General features: G+C 48.3%; 1 protein-coding gene across 3 annotated transcripts in view; it reads right to left on the bottom strand.

The window, feature by feature from the left end:
* Positions 1-497: 497 nt before the first annotated feature.
* TXNDC16 (thioredoxin domain containing 16) overlaps positions 498-16,986 on the bottom strand; it is a 41,876-nt gene continuing 25,387 nt past the window's right edge. For all 3 annotated transcript variants that reach the window (XM_037395199.1, XM_037395200.1, XM_037395201.1), the window contains 6 exons: positions 16,370-16,506; positions 11,443-11,527; positions 6,525-6,663; positions 5,747-5,907; positions 3,982-4,172; positions 498-2,611 (listed from right to left, as the gene is read on the bottom strand). In XM_037395199.1, the coding sequence (XP_037251096.1) occupies positions 2,328-2,611; positions 3,982-4,172; positions 5,747-5,907; positions 6,525-6,663; positions 11,443-11,527; positions 16,370-16,506 (997 nt within the window). In that variant the 3' untranslated portion in view covers positions 498-2,327. The remainder of the gene's footprint in view (positions 2,612-3,981; positions 4,173-5,746; positions 5,908-6,524; positions 6,664-11,442; positions 11,528-16,369; positions 16,507-16,986) is intronic.

Genomic DNA, 16,986 nt, shown 5'->3' with positions numbered 1-16,986 from the left:
GATGTCAGGGCTGAAGCCTGCAGAGCTGAGACTTGCCAACCCTTCAGGCTCGCTGTTGCCCCTGGGAGCAAACAACCCCTTAGCTACCAGCATGCCCACGGGACCCCACCGGATCGCTGTTTCTGACCCCCCAGCACTTTGGTGGCAATGCTCCAGCATGAATTAAGCAGCACTGGGAGAGGCAGCAGTTTTCACAGCCATAACCAAGATGTGGCACTGACCCCTAGTGACAAGCTCCCGCCCCGATGCCGCGCAAGAAGGGCTGCGATTGAAAAGGATGCACGGCAAAGAAGAGCAAGGATGCCATTGAAAAAGGATGCACGGCAAAGAGCAAGGATGCAGGAACGCTTCTTGTCTTGCACAAACCCTGCTGAAGGAAGGGGTCCTTCGGCTGCAGGGCTTGGCAGGCTGGGGGAGCCTTCCTGCAGGGGTGCATCCACCCCAGCCCAGGACACCAGCCCCTCCACTCAACACGCTGCACCCAAAGCAGATGCAGATTGACTATATTTGAGACGGAGTTTATTGAAGACATCAATGGCAAGCCCAAATATCGCACTTCACCTGCATCAAGTGGGAAAGCGATGCTGTAACGTCAGCAGTGGCATCGGTAGGGACAGGATGGGAAATGACCGACGTACAGCTTGTAGAGCCCAGCAGTGTAACGACATTATACAGCAGAGGAATGACGGGAACTCACAGAGGATCTGTTCACGCCCTGACCTACTCCTTCCCTTGGGAATACTCAGCTGCATGGCAGGCTCCGATCTGCATGCTATAGTTTCTTATTTAAATACACACATTTTGGCTCTAAGCCTGTCATTAAGTCCAAAATCAGTCTGTTTCAATTAAGGGCTTCAAGGAGAGCCCTTGGACTAACGGTCTATTTCTGAGCATTTCAAAATACTCCCAACCATGTGGGCTGCTTGCAGGACGAGAAATACAGCCTTCACAATGCTCTCAGCAGTTCCTTACCATCTATTTGTCCCCTTCCCAGTAACTTCAGAGCCATAAGGAGGAGGATCTGACCCTCCCAGCGGTGCTGTCAAAGGGAACAGATGTCTATTGAACGGGGTGGGGAGATCGTCATGGCATGGGTGGGATTACACAAAGCTTCCCTCCAAACGCATGGCTCGCCCCAGCCCACATCGGCCTGCAGGCTCAGGTCCTCCAGCAAGGAATGACAGACCTTCTGCTGTCCCCAGGAGATGGGCAGAGGGTGGAAAGCCACTTCGCCAGGTCTTGGATCTCCCCATCTAGATATGGATGTGAAGCAGCTCCATCCCACCTTGGAAGGACCTGTCCCCAGCAGCACCAGCCCTGCCCTTCATCTCTCTCCCCTCATTTCCAGAGCACTGGGCTTTCTGCAGACCTCACTCCCTGCACTGTCTCCAGCTCAGGAGGCACCAACCTTGCTGCTGTCACCGAGAGCAAAGAAAAATGGAGGCTGCAAATAACCCCCGGGCTTGTAACCAAGAAAATGCCAGCACTGAGCAAAGCCATCTTCCACCCTGCCTGCCCTTGGGATTTGCTGGCAGATTTTTGCCCCAGCTATTCACGGCTGTTGTGATGACCTGAGCTCTGGCCTTTGTAACAAAACTGCTTTAACCAGATACTGCTCTTACCCCTGAGGATGATATTGCTCACAAATTCGGTTCACAAGTCAGGTGTGAACACAAGTGGGTGCCAGCTGAAGCAGCCCTGGAGAGGGCGGCACACTTGCCCTCCCAGCTCCACGTGGCTACAGCGCAGGCATAACCACTTTTTGAGAGCAGGGCTCGCCAACACACATCAGCAGAGCAGCTACTGTAACCCAGGGAAATGTGCCTTTTAACCTGGAGTCACTCATCCCTTCCTGATTAGAGGCAACCAAAGCGTCTAGGTGAGACATACAGAAACTGTAGAGCAGGGCTGCATTGATTTGACTTTTCCAGCGTAGTTTGTTGTGTGGGTGAGCCTCTAGCACGTGGTGAGCTCACCCCATCTCTCCCCAGTGATAGAGTGGGCTGAGCTCCTTCACAGCAACCTCCCTGCAGATCTGCTCACACCGCTTTCTGAAAAACGCAACCCCAACAGCACTGGGGGGCCGACATGCGCCGTGCAGACACGTTTCTGGCATCAGAAACCACAGCCACCGCAGAACAGCCAGCACCCTGCAGCCAGGCGCTCACACTCGGGCTTAGGGGCTGTTTTACCCCTTCACTATTAATTTACAGCTAAAAGCACTTCTCTCCCTGGTGTAAAGGCTCACGGAGGGCTGGGGAAGTGACAAGGTTTTCTGGGCGCTGTCCCATATCTTTCACTGCCCCAGGCAGGGAGATGCCCAGCTCTCAGAGCTCAGTGTGCCTCTTGCCCTGCTTCTCCCTTGCTGCCAGCCTCGGGGCTGTCCCCCGCAGGTCCCTCCCAGGGGACCCGACTTTCTCTGCCTTGGTCTCCTGGGACTGCTCCTCCTGGACAGCAGTGTCCCCTCCCAGGCTTTCGGGCAGGTGCCGTGCCGGCTTGTCCCCGCGGCGTTGGGAGGTGTGGAGGGGGAGCTCAGGCATGGCGGTCTCCATCATCTGAAGGAAGTCGTAAGCAGGGAGAGGTGGTTTCCAGTCTTCCTCAGACAAGGTACCTGAGAAACAAATACAGTCCCAGGTTAGCAAGAGTTACACAGCCCCACTGGGGTTTTTTCTGCTCTGCCAGTGAATGTGAAATTAAAGATAATTTCTTAACGATCACCCTCTTTCCTCCAGAACTAATATCACCACCCAAATTAAAGCAGCCAGGGGTGTGTTAATGTTTACTGGAGCTGGCCAAGGCTTTGCTCCCCAAAGGCTGAGCAGGGTCCCTCTGTCCTCAGTCACCCCCACTGCAAAGGCCACACTGGATGCCTGCCCACCACTGGGGGGATGTTTCATTCAGGCCCCAGATAATGACCGTGCGTTACTGAGATGCCATTAGGAGTGAGGGGAGACCACCATCTACACGAGGAAGAAGCAGTCTCATAAGAGGATGCTCTTTAATTTACGCTTTTAACACTGATCACACAGTTTGTAGCACTGAAAAGCCGGAGGAGGGAGGCTGTGATGGCTGGCACAGCCCTTGGCCATGCAGTGAGCTGTGTGCATACACCCCCTCCCCCGACACCCCTGAAAACTAAGCCCCTACCTAGAGATCTACATGACAGCCAGGTGCCTTTAGCTGTAGCAATGGAAAGAGGTGTGGGAGGACAGCTGGCTCACAGGGTTCTCCCAGCGATTCCTGGATCAGAAATGGTGTCTTAAGCTCTGGTAGAAGCCTACACATCCTACCCCACCAGGCTGATACCAGCTTTTGGGAACACTTGCTTTGAAAGGGTCATTTGAAAGATCAAATGGAGCCACCCCATCACCATTCCAGAGCCTGGAGCCGGCTGGCAGCCAACAATTCCCAAGATCCCTGTAGCATCCCATGGCTACAAGTAACACATGAGGAAGGCATATCTGTGCTGCCTTTCTCCAAAGCTTCAGCAGACTGATCAAGGCAGAAGGGATGCAGTGAAAAGCTTCATGGTACAAGCCAACCCTTTATGTCTCAAAGACCACAGCAAGAAACCAGCTTCATTATCCTCTCCCATTCAAAAAAATGCTGGAAGGTGCCTAAAGAGCAGTTATTTCTTATGCCTGCAACTGGGAGTCAGGAGATGTTTTATTAGCAAGCTGTGTTTCAGAAGGTCTGTTCACAGCAACCAGAGAGCACAGTCAGGTTTGGGGATTATTGCAGGGAAGAGATTTGATTCAGAACTATTCACGCTTGGCTCTGAACATTAAACAGTCCCGATGCAAACTTGTGAGTGCGGGTATTCTCTTCTGTCCGGACTATTTGTACTTCTTAAACTAGCATAGCTAGTTTTTCCATCATTGAATTCCAGGGCAGACAATTTATTGCACGTAGCATCTTCTCATAAACAGACCGGAGCTAACAGTGTGTGCTTAGGAACGTTACAAACGTGTGTCCACTTACTGCTGGGAATCTCCAGTCCTGCTTTTAGCTTCTCCAGCCAAGACAAGATGTTCATTTCAGTGATGGACTGCTCTGATGGGAACTTGAATACCTCACCCCCAGCATGAAGGTTCACCCAGACAAGAACAGGCAGCGACGGCGTGGTGGCAAAGTATGCCTTCAGGACCCCGCGTCCCACTGGAGTCTTCTTCCTGATGGGAAGAGGAGATTCAACTTGCTCACCAGCTGTTTGGCAGCACAACAGGACCGAGCGCCAAGCAAGCACCAAAGCCCTTGAGCCACATCCAGCAAAGCACACGGTTTTGCCTACGAGACACCTGTAGAAGCTCACCACATTATTTATAAGATCAACACCTTAAGCAAGCCATTAGAGTCCCATGGAGGGGAAGCGGATAGCACATTTGGTGTGTAAAGAAATCCTTGAGCAGGACAAGCTGGGGTAAACTCTGAGGGTGTGGAACATTCTCTATCCTAGGTTTTTAAGGACAGGTGAGACAGGAGGGGGGCAGGTCCTGCAGCCCGCTGTGGTTAGCCCCTGTTTGCAGGGAGAGCTACTAGCTCCCTCCAGCCCAGCTGCTGCCACTGTCCCACAGCTGCAGCCAGCCCGCAGCAGGTGGAAAGGCAGGAGCTGATGCGGAGGGCTGTGCTCAGGTGGTCCAGCCCCTGGACAGCTGCTGGGTGTTTCCCCACAGCCCGAGGAGCTGGGATGGCAACTTCCCCAGGTGACACAGAAAGAGGCAAAAGAGGACATCGAGATGGGGGACAGCAAGCCCACGAAGATGCCGAGTCCTTCTGACACTATCTTCAGGCTGAGGAGTGATGCTCCAAGTCTGAGCTGGCTCTCACCATGGGAATGAGGTCCTCTTTCTAGGACTATCTTACTCTTTTTCCAAGCCAGTGGTTGTATTCTGCCCTTTTTTGTGGCAATGCCCTTTTGCTCTGACAAAGGACAGCTCTTTCTCAGGAAAGGAGTGCAAAGGCAGATGTGTAGGTGGGGAAGTTCCAGGGGCTCTCGTCTATTCTGCATTACTGGCAAACAAATCGTCTTCTCTTCAAAAACGTGCATTCCCCGTTAGTTAAACTTCAGCCCACGCTGCGAGGCACTGCCCAGACTTCAAAGGACGTTATGATTAAGACAGTGAGGTGTCTCTGGGCTTGGGCAAAACAAACCAAGGCGAAAAATTGAAAATGCAACTAGGGAGGAGAGGATTAAAAAAAAAAATCCCCTCTCCTACAACCTTCTGCTTCTTAGTTCCTGGATTCATTTTGATTCTTGAATATTTTTTAAGTTTGCCTTACAGGGCTTCTGGCTGCCCCTTCTGAAAACTTCCTTTACCCCAGAGTCAGCAATCTGCAATTGCTTTGTTGTGCTTCCCTCTAATTGCCAGTGGAAAATCACCAGAAGACACACCAGGAGGGCCAGTCTACTTTTTTCTCCCACATGTGACACAAATACAAATGACACCAGAGCCAGGGTCAAGCTACTATACGATATCCTTGAGAACATTTTATTCTATTGAAAATTATATCTGCTATCAATTAAATGTTTACTAATTTTACTTTGTCGTGCAATTTTGCAGCTGCCCAGAACACGTACTGACTCATTGCCAAATGATTTGACCTCCCAACTCATGACGATTTTAGACCAAAGAGACACGTTACCCGCTAGATAGTGTTTTCAGTAGTTGCAGACTCAGTTTTTTCTTGCCCTGAAATGCTAAGAGCGAGCTAACGGAAAGAAGAAAAGAGGTTTTTACACACTCACAAGTTCAACCAGCAAGCCACAAACTCTTGCTGGGGTCTTCCTTTTGCCAGCTTCAGCATTTCATTGCCTTCCATTTGACCGATGTCACCATCGCTGAACAAGATGAGGAAGGGCTTTCCGAGTTGCAGGTAGCAGGGCAGATTTTGCACAGTGATTTCTGGCTGCAAGATACCAAAACAAGAAGTTGGGGTTTATGGGGAGAACAGGACAAAATTAGACTTTTTGTCCTGATGCAAGAGGTGCGGGGGCAAAGCAACGCCGTAGTGTCTGCGTATAACGCAAGCAGCTTGAAAATGAGTGTGGGTGCTGGGATGGTGGTGCACATTAGAGATGCCTCTGCCCAACCCTGCCCATTGCAAGCCAAGTCTGTAGGAGCAGCTGTGCACTCTGAGATGAAGGGATACGAGCAGAGAAGGCAGAAGCAGGGCCAGCTCAGAGCTCCACATGTTATGGCTATGACCAGTCTCTGAAAGGCACGTGCGAGAGGCAGGGAGCAGACCCTGCGAGAGGGCAACCCACCACAGCAGCGGGTCTGTGACTATGGGCACAAGCCAGTCAATCACCCCCCCAGGGTCTCCTCCCACGAGACCACACAGCAAACAGCAGATTCCTGTCCAGACTGTCTGATCCAAGCCATAAAATTTAAAAACAAACATAACACAGCATGATAAAAATAATGAGTAAACATATTTATCTTGCAGAGCTCCATGCTATAATCAGTGCTTCTGCAAATGACCACAATGGAAAAAGGATGTTTTGTTTTTTTTTTTAAACTTACAAAAGCGTCCAGCAATTTGTATCTGATCATCTGCACCATCTCCTGTATGCTCTGTTTGGGCAAAGCCATGCCCTCGACTCTCTGACCTCCGCTCCTGGCAAGGAGGAGAGCTGGGGGAGACACCGCATATTTACGGGATCTGAAAAAGAAGTATGGAAAAAAGGACTGGTTGGGGGATTTGATGCACTCCAAATCTGCTGCATGCAGAGCTGGCATCCTCATGGTGAAAACTGGGGATGCCTAGATTTAGATGAGATATTAGGAAGAAATTCTTTACTGTGAGGGCAGCGAGGCGCTGGCACAGGCTGCCCAGAGCAGCTGTGGATGCCCCATCCCTGGGAGTGCTCAGGGCCAGGCTGGATGGGGCTGGGAGCAACTTGGGCTGGTGGGAGGTGTCCCTGCCCATGGCAGGGGGTCGGAACTAGATGGTCTTTAAGGTCTCTTCCAACCCAAACCATTCTGTGATACGGATTCTGTGCAGGGGAGGGAAAGGCTGCTGTCAGAGGCCCAGGCGACTTCAGGAGGAAAGGGTCACCTGCCCCATCACCCACTCCAGCCCCTGCACAGCCCTCATTTGATGGGAGAAATGGGGCTGACACGTCCCCTCTTACCCTTCTGAAACAAGCACTTACCCAGCTCACACCAGCCGCTAAATACACACACACACTAAACCAGCACTTTCTTCTGCAAAAAGGCACCAGCAGCTAAATAACAGGGAAAATTCAAAACACCACCGTCTGAACTGTTTGCTGCCACTTCTCTTTCATTTTCGCACCTAAGGTTAGGTGCTGCAAATACACACCCAGCGCCTTACTCTGCCTCACCAGCCAAGGCAAACAGAAGGTCATAGACTCCATCTGAGGGACACCAACCTACACCACATGAGCTCCAGGAGATCTGATTTTTGCCTTGGTGAACACAAGCAACTTTGCTGAAGGCCAGCCCTGCGTTAGAGCGACACGCTCAGCCTGCACACATATACTCCTGGTGGAGAAGCCAGCTCATCCTTTATTTCCCAAGATTCTTCTGGTAAGAGGGTTCAAGGGTATTTAAATAAAAGCTGAGAAAGTGGAAAGGGCAAAAATAGGAGAAGTCTGCGCAATGAAAGGGCAGGGGGTCCACCAAGATGGGAGAGTAATTTTCTGGAAGTTTGAGGAACTTCAGTCCTGGAGGCTCCAGATGTCAGTGCCCAGAGGAAGGGCAGGACAGGGGAAGTCAGCTGCCTCAACACTTTTTATGGAGGGCATCTGTAGTTCATTTTTCAAAGGCTACTGGTAATTTTTCAAAGGCCATGACACCAGAAATGCTGGGGAAGTGAGCGAGGTGTAAGGACATTTTGGGTTGTGGAGTTGGGAAGGTGGAAAGCCTTTGATTTTCCTTTTCAGAAGTTATCTGGTCCGTCTTTTTTTTTTTTTTCCCTCTATATGAGAAAGATTCAACAAAGACCCAGCCTACCGCAAAGGCAGCTCATACAAAAGTCATATTACAACCAATCGCACTTTCCTCTGTGGTTTGCCCGGGCAAATTCAGTTTGGACACCTATTTTAGCAGTTCTGAATGGGATGGAGATTTGTTCAAATTTCCTTTAAAAATGTCAGTGTTTGGTGGTTTAGGTCATCAATGACAAAGCACGTGGATGAAACTGAAGATAAATTTCTATGGTGTTCAGCTCATGTGCAGGCCTATCACTTCCTCCATCACAGCACTTATCTGCCTGGAAATAATACACCCACTGCAAATTTCTAAGGGGGCACCCCAGATCTGCACAGATGTCTTGGTAAAGAGCAGCAGTAATGAACGACCATGGACTTTCTCCAGGCCTTCAAACATTGTGAATCCATTGCTAAACTGTTCTTGCACTTATCCAAGCCATTTTAGCTTTTTTAATTTATTTGCATAAATCCAGCCCTGAGCTAAGCTCCAAGCTCTGCTACTCAAAGCAGCTGATTCTCACCCCTCTGGTCATGGCTGGAAATCCTTTGAGCTACCAGGAAGATCCCGAACATTCCTCTCTTGTTTTTCAAATTAACTTGTATTTGCCATTGAATAAAAATGGTAAAACCCTAGAAAATTCTTTAAAGCTGGGATTTTGAACTTCCCAAACTTCCACAGGCTTTAAAGAGACTCTGTGGCTTGATCATGTCTCAGAGGCAGTGAGGACTCTTGCTCCCTATGTCTAACTACATCAACTTGTTCAGCAGCCTTTGATAAGGAAGATTCTTATATACCACCAGAAAAGCCAACAAATTCCCCATCTAGTAGCTAGAGTCTACCCTGAAATCACTTCTCATCTTACTGGTACTGAGTGGTTGTATTGTTGCTTTCAACAGCTCTCTATTTATATAGCAGGGGTGTTCTATGGGTAATATGAGACTTGCATTTAAATCAAAAACATCTGCAAACAAATACTTGGCAGGAATCTATGACATCTCAGTATTTGAGAAATAAATAATGACTTCATTCAAAGCATTTCTTCCTTAACAGTTTCTTATTTTTTCAGTAGTTACCAACCAAACAGGTGCTTACTGCTAACAACATTCTTTGTTTATTTTGTGTACCTTTTTCTCTGGGAAGAGGGGACTCAGCTTTCCGTGACCTGGAGCCACAAATATTTCCTCCTTGAGTGTTTAGCAGAATAGCTTTTCTTTTCTTAAGAAGGGAAGTGAGCCTGGCTCTTGCATAAGGAATTCCTGTAAGTGTTTACTTTCTGCTTACAGTTGAGAAGATGACCAGCTACAGTAGCTTCACCCACAAATCACAGCCAAAATCCAAACTTGGCAGAACGAGTATCAATATAAACTGTATTAATTATTCCAGCTACACAGGAGCACAGCTGCAGAGTGGAACAGCAGGATGGAGGGGTATTCTTGCATGTGTCATTGCTAAGAGAACACAGGCTTTTTCTGCTGGTACCTTGTTTTGTAAGATCACCCTACCTTCCTTAGCTTTTTTTTTTTTTTTTTCTTCTACCAGCTGGACCGAGATCCTTAGGGGAGAAAAGCCTTTTAGTTTGGGGGGGGTCAGGTTTTTCACCTGGTTGCAGCTCCTGTAGCTCTGTTTCCCAGTGGTCTCCCACCCCATCGCTGAACGAGCCTGGTGTTGCCTCATTTCTAAGACCCAGCCACAACCAGTGCTTCGAGCACAGTTTGGTTAATAGAGATGTACTACCACGGTATTTGCATTTTCATTCTCCATGCGTAACACAAAAATGCCCACAACTCATCAGACATGCTAGAGATGCGCTTGCATCTGTTGCATTTCTGGCTTTTAAACCCACACATGGAAAACAGGCCAAGGACCTTCTGGGATTTTTAACTCTGCCTTGATAGCTAATTCCTGATGGAAATGAGATGCCAGGGCAAGCTGAAGATTCCTCCCGGCTCTAGCTGCATTTATAGCCACTGAAGCATCTCTCGCAGTCTAATCCAAAGCACTTTGCCCCTTACTGGAGTGAGTCAATGACAGTTAAGTGCATGGGCTGATACGTGCTCAGATCCCATTAGCTCCAATTTGGCTTGAAGTTAGGGCTGCAGCTGACACCCTTATTCAATCAAAAACTGACCAAGAAAGCCCTGACTTCACCTTTACCCTATGTAGGGGAAGGCGGCTGCTATATTCTTCCAGCACTCCATCAGAAAGAGGATGCACCTCCCCAAAGCTCTGTCTGGAAATGGTGGCAATGTCTTGCCAAGGGGAGGGAAATGTGTGGGCACATCTTTCAAGAAAAAAAAACATCCACGGTAAGATTAACTGTTGAAAATATAGAGGTAGGCTCTTCCCTGTCCTCAGCAGCCACAAACACCTCACAGCCAGATGTGAGTGCCCACCGGGAAGCTGGATGAGACCGAAGTGGTGTAACACCTTTCACAGCGCTGTAGAAAGGCCACCTGCTCCAGGGACAGAGAGCATTTATTTCAGGGCTTTCAAATCATTTCCCAGACACAATTCCCACTCCATTGCTACCTGAGAAAGCCTGCAAGTGGTCACAAGCAGCCTTTCTTTTGGCTGCTCTTGGCAACTGGGGGGCAACCATCAGAGCAAGGCTCACATTTACACACCAGGCTTTGCAGCAATCCCCTTGCCCTCCCCTTCCCCACCACAGGCAGGCACCTTCACAGCATCAGGGTGTTGCAGCACTCTCCAGACTATCAAGCTGCAACAAAGTCTTTTACCACCTCATACCAGCACACTCTTCATACAGTCCCTCTGCTTCCTTCTCCTCCTCTTGCCTCATCCAGGACATGTGGTGTCTCTTCTCTTGCTTCTTCCTCGGCTGCTCCCTCTTCATTGGCTCTCAACCACTTAACAGCACCAGCCACAGCTGCAACTTATCTACATCAGCCAACCCACCGCCCCTGAAGCCAGCCCACAGCTGTATATTATCAATGCTAATTAACCCAGCTTCATTCCTCTACATCAGGACAGGGAAGGGGAGATGAGAAGGTGGAGGGACTGTAGAAGGAGGAAGACCAGTAACAATTCATCACCTCTTCCTGATGGTTTTTTCTTCCTCACACACTGATCCTAGCTACAGGGTATAATTTTTCTAGCCTGTTTTTTCCTCCATAAAAGCTTGGTCCTGTTTGTATCAGGAATGCAACAGGTGCATGGGGGCTGGCAGGGCTGGAGGACTGAACGTACCCAGCGTGAACCTGAACAGTGGGAAGGGAGATGACAGTTCATTTCAACAGGACAGAATGAGTTGACCATGGACGGGCTGCAAATCAGTGGCAGAGCCAGGGCTACATCTTCCTTTGGCTGAGTCCTGAGCAATCTCCCTACAGGACTGAGTCACTTGTAGCTGTTTGGAGCTGCTGCTAAACACCCAGCGTGGCCACTGACGCTTGCTCTAGGTACTGGCTTTCACTAAATGCAGAACAGCCTCAATTCTCCCCAAAGAAAAAAAGAATCTACTTACAAAGCCAAGGCATCATCTTCAAAATACATCCCCATTGTCACATGGCCACTTAAGATGTTTCCTGCCTCTTCGAAAGCTTCCCTGGCTGTAAAAAAGACAAAGATACAAAAACAAACAACTGAAAGAGAAGCATCAGCTTCCTCCTGGAAGCTAGCTCGCTGTCTGCATACATAACACCCTCCCACAGCAAACTGTCAGTTGGGAACAAAACTACGATTAGAGGCTCATGAGAAATGGATGTGTCTCATGGCTGCAGGCTACAGGAGGAGGACTTGGCAGAGACTGAAAGGACCAGAAGGAAAGTTCCTATTATGAGAACAGTATTTGCTCTTCAGCCACCAGCACTGAGCTTCCAGGATCTGCGTGACAGAGGCACTGATGGAAAATGAAATGGCTTTAAGGACTTAAAGTCCGTAAGTGTTCTTAGAAACAGGAGACCAATTATAAGTCTAAATAGAAATCTTACAAACCACAGTGACCTTTCAGAAATGACTGATGATGACTTAACTGGACTAGTTTTAAGAGCCCAGCAGATAAACCAGCCTCTCCCCCAAGAGTCTTTTGGTTTTATCCAGTTCCTCAGAGCAGGTCAGGGTTTCAAGCACCCAGCTGGGACAGGGAGTGTGTCTACTGCAAAGCTACATGCTTTGCAGACACAGCATCTCTGCCGCTTTATGCAAAGAGAGGACAGCACCTCTGCTGTCACAGCTCAGCATAAACCCACTTGCAGTGGCTGTGAGGGTCCACTGCTCATCTTCAGGTAGAGGTCAGGTAGAGGATGAAGAAGAAAGGACAGGGCTGGGCCTTTCTTCATCCATCACAGCTGAATCTATCTGTGCTGAGAGGCTGGAAACAGATGCCTTTATAAACCAGCCTGTTTTAAGCAGCTGAATCCATGGGAGGTACAAGCTTTATAAGAACATGAGGGCCGTAGCACGTGAGCTTGTAAAATACCGTTATAGAACAGAGATCAAAACTGCTGCTGCCAAAGGTGGGGTGAAACCGGGGCGTATTACAACACCATCCCTCCTCCCACTTTGTATTGAGCAACTGGAAGCAATAAGAAGGCTCTTCCGACTTAAGGAGAGTGAGAAACCACACTCTTCAAAAAAATCCCAAGAATTAAAGTTACATCTCAGATACAGCCATGATAGATGTTGCTTTATAACTGAAATAAGATCTCATTCAGATACTATTTAGTGTTCCTCACAATATTCACCGTCATATCCCAACTGGCCAGCCCAAGCTCTTGGGACCGGTGACTCAGACCTCAACAGACTGAGGCTGGGTCACAACTGGTCACTTTTTGGTTCTTTGCCTCCTGCTTTCCAGCTCCACTCAAAGCTGTCTTTTCCATTGTGTTGGAACACACATGAAAGTGCAGGAACCACACACTTTCATTTACACGATTTTCCTTTCCAAGTGGAAGCTTAGATCCTTAAGGGCGTGGCTGAATGAGGGTTCAGACATGCAGGAAACAACACACATACAACAAAGCTGGTGACACAGCTTGGCTGGTTCATCTTGTGATATAGAGAAATCACCATTGCAGAAGTTTGATGCTGGTTTCCAGCTCTTCGGCTACTTGATTTTATCAGCATTGAAAGAGAAGCAACTCATAGGACTAGCTGATAAGGATCGCTGGGAACTTCACCAACAACCCCCTTGTGAAGTTATTGGTGTCCCAGCTACAGGAGAAAAGGTCACAGAGCAGACCACCAGCTCACCCTGTGCCATAAGGCACTGAAGGACACAGCCTGACATGGAAAGAGCAGGCTCACATCCAAACTCCCTCAGGGGAGCACTTCTACAGGCATTTAACTTTAAACCCTCACTTGAGACTTAAGCTTGTGTTGAAGTGCTGCCCTGGAACAGCCCTAGCTGCAGGAATTCTCTCCTAAATTAGGACAACCTTCAGCAGAGTCCAGGCTTACTCCTTTCATCAGTGTCATTCCCGATGCCATCTTCCCTCCCTATCACACTTCCAAATTTTTCCTTATTTTGGGGGCTGTTCCAGACCCAGAGCTGTTCACCAGACTGTGTTTCTCAACAACTCACAGTGATGGTGCAAGAACTCCCCCAAATTCACACAGCTCCACTACAGACATGAAGCACTTCAAAAGAAGCTGTTTCCTAGAAAATTACTCCTCCCCAAGAGCACTGTTTTAATTCTCTGCAGGGCCTGATCGTGAACTGCGGTACATGCCTTGAGCTGGAATCCCAGCTGCCTTCCACGACAGCTGCCACGAATTGCACAAGCCCAGCTTCACTGCAGGATTTGAGAATAAGAAGGAATAAAACTGCCAGATGGCGAAGGGTCTACAGCTCCTGCAGAGATTTCTGGAGACAGGATCTGAGTATCACCCCTTATCCCTCTAGCAGAAGGCATCTCATGAAACTATGCCCTCCAGCAGCACCTGCAGCATCTTTGCATGCCACCTGCACTTGGTTTATACCAATGCTGGGAAGCCCTACAATGGCACTAGAGCTTTGCAGAATACAGATATATTTTTAAACATTTGCTTCATGGTTTAGGACAGAGACTTACTTCCAAGCATGCTTCCAGTTTCTGCACAGCAAACAAATTTCTCTCCTGTAAGTTCTCCAAGTTTCCAGGAAAATGCTCGTTCATTGCCCTAGTAATACCATTCACCTCTTTGTAACACATTTTAATTAAATTTTTTCCAACAAGCCTCTTTTAGCTCAGACCCACTGAAGGGCTTCTTAACATAGTTGTGACGCCAAGTGTTGGAAAAAATCCAGGGCTTTATTTAACTGGACATCTTGCTGCTCTGTTTCAGTTAACTAGAAATGGCAATGGCATGGTTTGTCGCTGGTTCAGGTTACAGCAAGAATTCTCGCCGTGAGAAAATCATTGGAAATTCCAGGTAAGCCTGCAGGCTGATAAGAGCAGCAATGTGGTTTCCCTGACTCTGGCCTGGGTTTGGTGCCAGAACAGCTGGCTCCAGTTTTCTGCTCCCTCAGGTCGTTCTGCATGACGCCCGAACGCCCCGCAGGTTCCAGGCAGTGAAAGCATCACAAATTTCATCTCCCTTGGCATCTGCGGCTGAGCTACCCCAGACTGCCGCTCCAGATTGCAGCCTGAGCGTGCCCCGAGGGAAGAGACAATCTTGTGGCTCTGCAACAGAGCCATCTGAAAGCTCCAAGACTCATTTTTGCACGGAAGGAAATTAACAGCTTCTATATAGGAAAGAATCTGAGCTCACACGTCCAGCCAGATTCAGGCAGGTTCCTTCCATGAACCCCTCTCACCATTCCCGTGTTGTCCAAGGTCCTACCATGGGGCTAATCCAGGACCCACCGCAGAGTGGAGTATGTTGAATAGAAGGAAGATTCTGCAGCTGAACTGATGAAAATCAGGGAGAAATGGACTACAGTTTTTTTAAGCTCAGTAAGATTTTCTGCTATATTTAACAGACCTAGACTCTCCAGAAGAAAGCAGGTGTATTAGCTGTCAGCTGGCTCGGTGAACACAGCCCAAGTGTTTCCTGGTTGGTTCCAGACATTTTATTTTGTTCTTACCTCTGAGTACAGTGGATTTCCTCTGGACCTCTTCATGTGAGAAAGTAGCTTGTTTTGCATTTAACCAACGTTTACAGGCACAACGGAACTTCAAAATGAAAAATAGTCTAAAATTTTCATCTTAAGAAAGATCAGAAAGTTCTCCTTTTTTTAACGCAGTAATTCCCAGGTGCAGCTGGTAACAGAGAGACTGTGGGGTTGGAAGGCCCTAGCCTTCCACTGTGCATTTGACTGAAGCATGACATCATGTCCCCTTTCCAGACTGACTTTTTTCCCTTTCCCTTGTTACCATAAAGAATTGTCACAAGAAAAATCACTGCAGCTCTCGGGTCCATTTCCCTGTCTTTCTGCAAGGCTGTGGAAAAACCTGATGGATCCTGGACCACAGCAATGGCATGCAGCGAATGATACCTGCGTGGCTAAGAGTACCCCATGTACAGGCAAGGGAGGGAGAGCAGAACTGCTCCACAGTTCAGCCACTGGCCAGGACTACACTGACCAAGACTACAAAGCCAGACAAATTCAAACAAGTTCAGAACACTCCTTCCAGCAACTTTGCTTAGCATTTCTAGCTGATGTCCACCGCTCTGGGGGCTGTGCCTACCTATTTCAAAGTCCAGAAGTAGATTTCATTGAGTTATTTATATTTCATTCATTTGATGCAATAAATTTGCACGTTACCTCATTGTTGCTTTGCCTTTTTTTAAAAAAAATATGTTTTGGATTGTGTGTTGGTTGCAAGGACTGGGACTACCACATTTGCAGGAGGTGTCAGCAAGATGACTATCAATCCAATAGCAGAAAGGGCTTGCTTTAAGAAACAGTATGCTGTGATATGTGGTACATGGACTGCAACAAGAGGCTGATGGATCTAGGCTTGTTCAGTCAGAGGCCAAGATGGGATTTAATGGCAGCCTACAACTGTTTGAAGGGGACTCATAACGAGGACAGAGCCAAACTTCGAGCAGTAAGGGGGAGGAGATACAACAGGGACAACAGGCACAAATCATGGCTTGGTAAATTCAGATTGGGCATATGCAAACTTTCTTTGCAGAGACAGGTCACCCAGGGCACTGGTGTTTTGTGCTGCTACCCAAGCACCATGTCCTGATCCTGTCAGGATTGCCAGATGCCACCACACTGAGTGTTGTACAGGTGCCTGGCAGCCGAATGTCCCCTGAGCCAGGATATGGATCCTAGGTCCCACATCTGGAATCACCTGCTATCTTCTTGCAAAAATAAAAAGGGTGGTGCCAGGCAAGGCTGTGATGTGAGTAAACACGTTTAGAGAAGATGAAACATGGAGGAACTTCCAAGCACCTGGAATCATCCCTCTCCCATTAGGAATGAAGCTGAGTGCTTAACCCACAAATACAACACTAACCTTCACTGGTGGCTGGACTAAATACTCCTAGAAGCACAGTGTGGTGATAGGATGACAGCTCAGATGGAAACTCTCCTCTTAAATATCCTTCTGCTTCCTCAATGGTGGCCAGCTTCAGAGGGCAGGGAACTCGGCTCCTATGGGAAGGCAGAGAAACAACATTGGCTGCCACCTTGTTCACTTTCCGGATGAAGAGACAAAAGGGCAACCTCAATCCAGCAATGCCCCAACCCAATATGACAACTGTTATGCCTCATTAGGCACAAAAAACAGTCACCTGGGAAGGAAGGACAATGCCTAGTCACAGAAAGGCACTGGAGCTGGTTATGGGGAAGAGAGAAGAGCCCTGAGCTAAACTGGCTGGTCTGAGATCTTTGAGATGCCTGTTAAAAATAACAGAGAAGGAATTCCAGCAAAGAGAGAGGGACAGTGACAACAGGTGGATGCACTGCCCAAGAACAGATGTTCCCTGATATTGAAAAGCACAAAAAGTTCCTCAGCTCATTTCCAAACCAGGTCTACAACCAGACCTGACATTATTTTTCCAAAAAGGATTCCATTACACAGGCCGTGAAGCATCCAGAACATCACCTAGCAGATGTGCCAGCCTTACTGTG

Source organism: Falco rusticolus, chromosome 7 (genome assembly GCF_015220075.1).
Source record: "Falco rusticolus isolate bFalRus1 chromosome 7, bFalRus1.pri, whole genome shotgun sequence".
NCBI lineage: Eukaryota > Metazoa > Chordata > Aves > Falconiformes > Falconidae > Falco > Falco rusticolus.
Note: the sequence above shows the minus strand (reverse complement) of the source record. Positions and strands in the feature narration are given on the sequence as shown.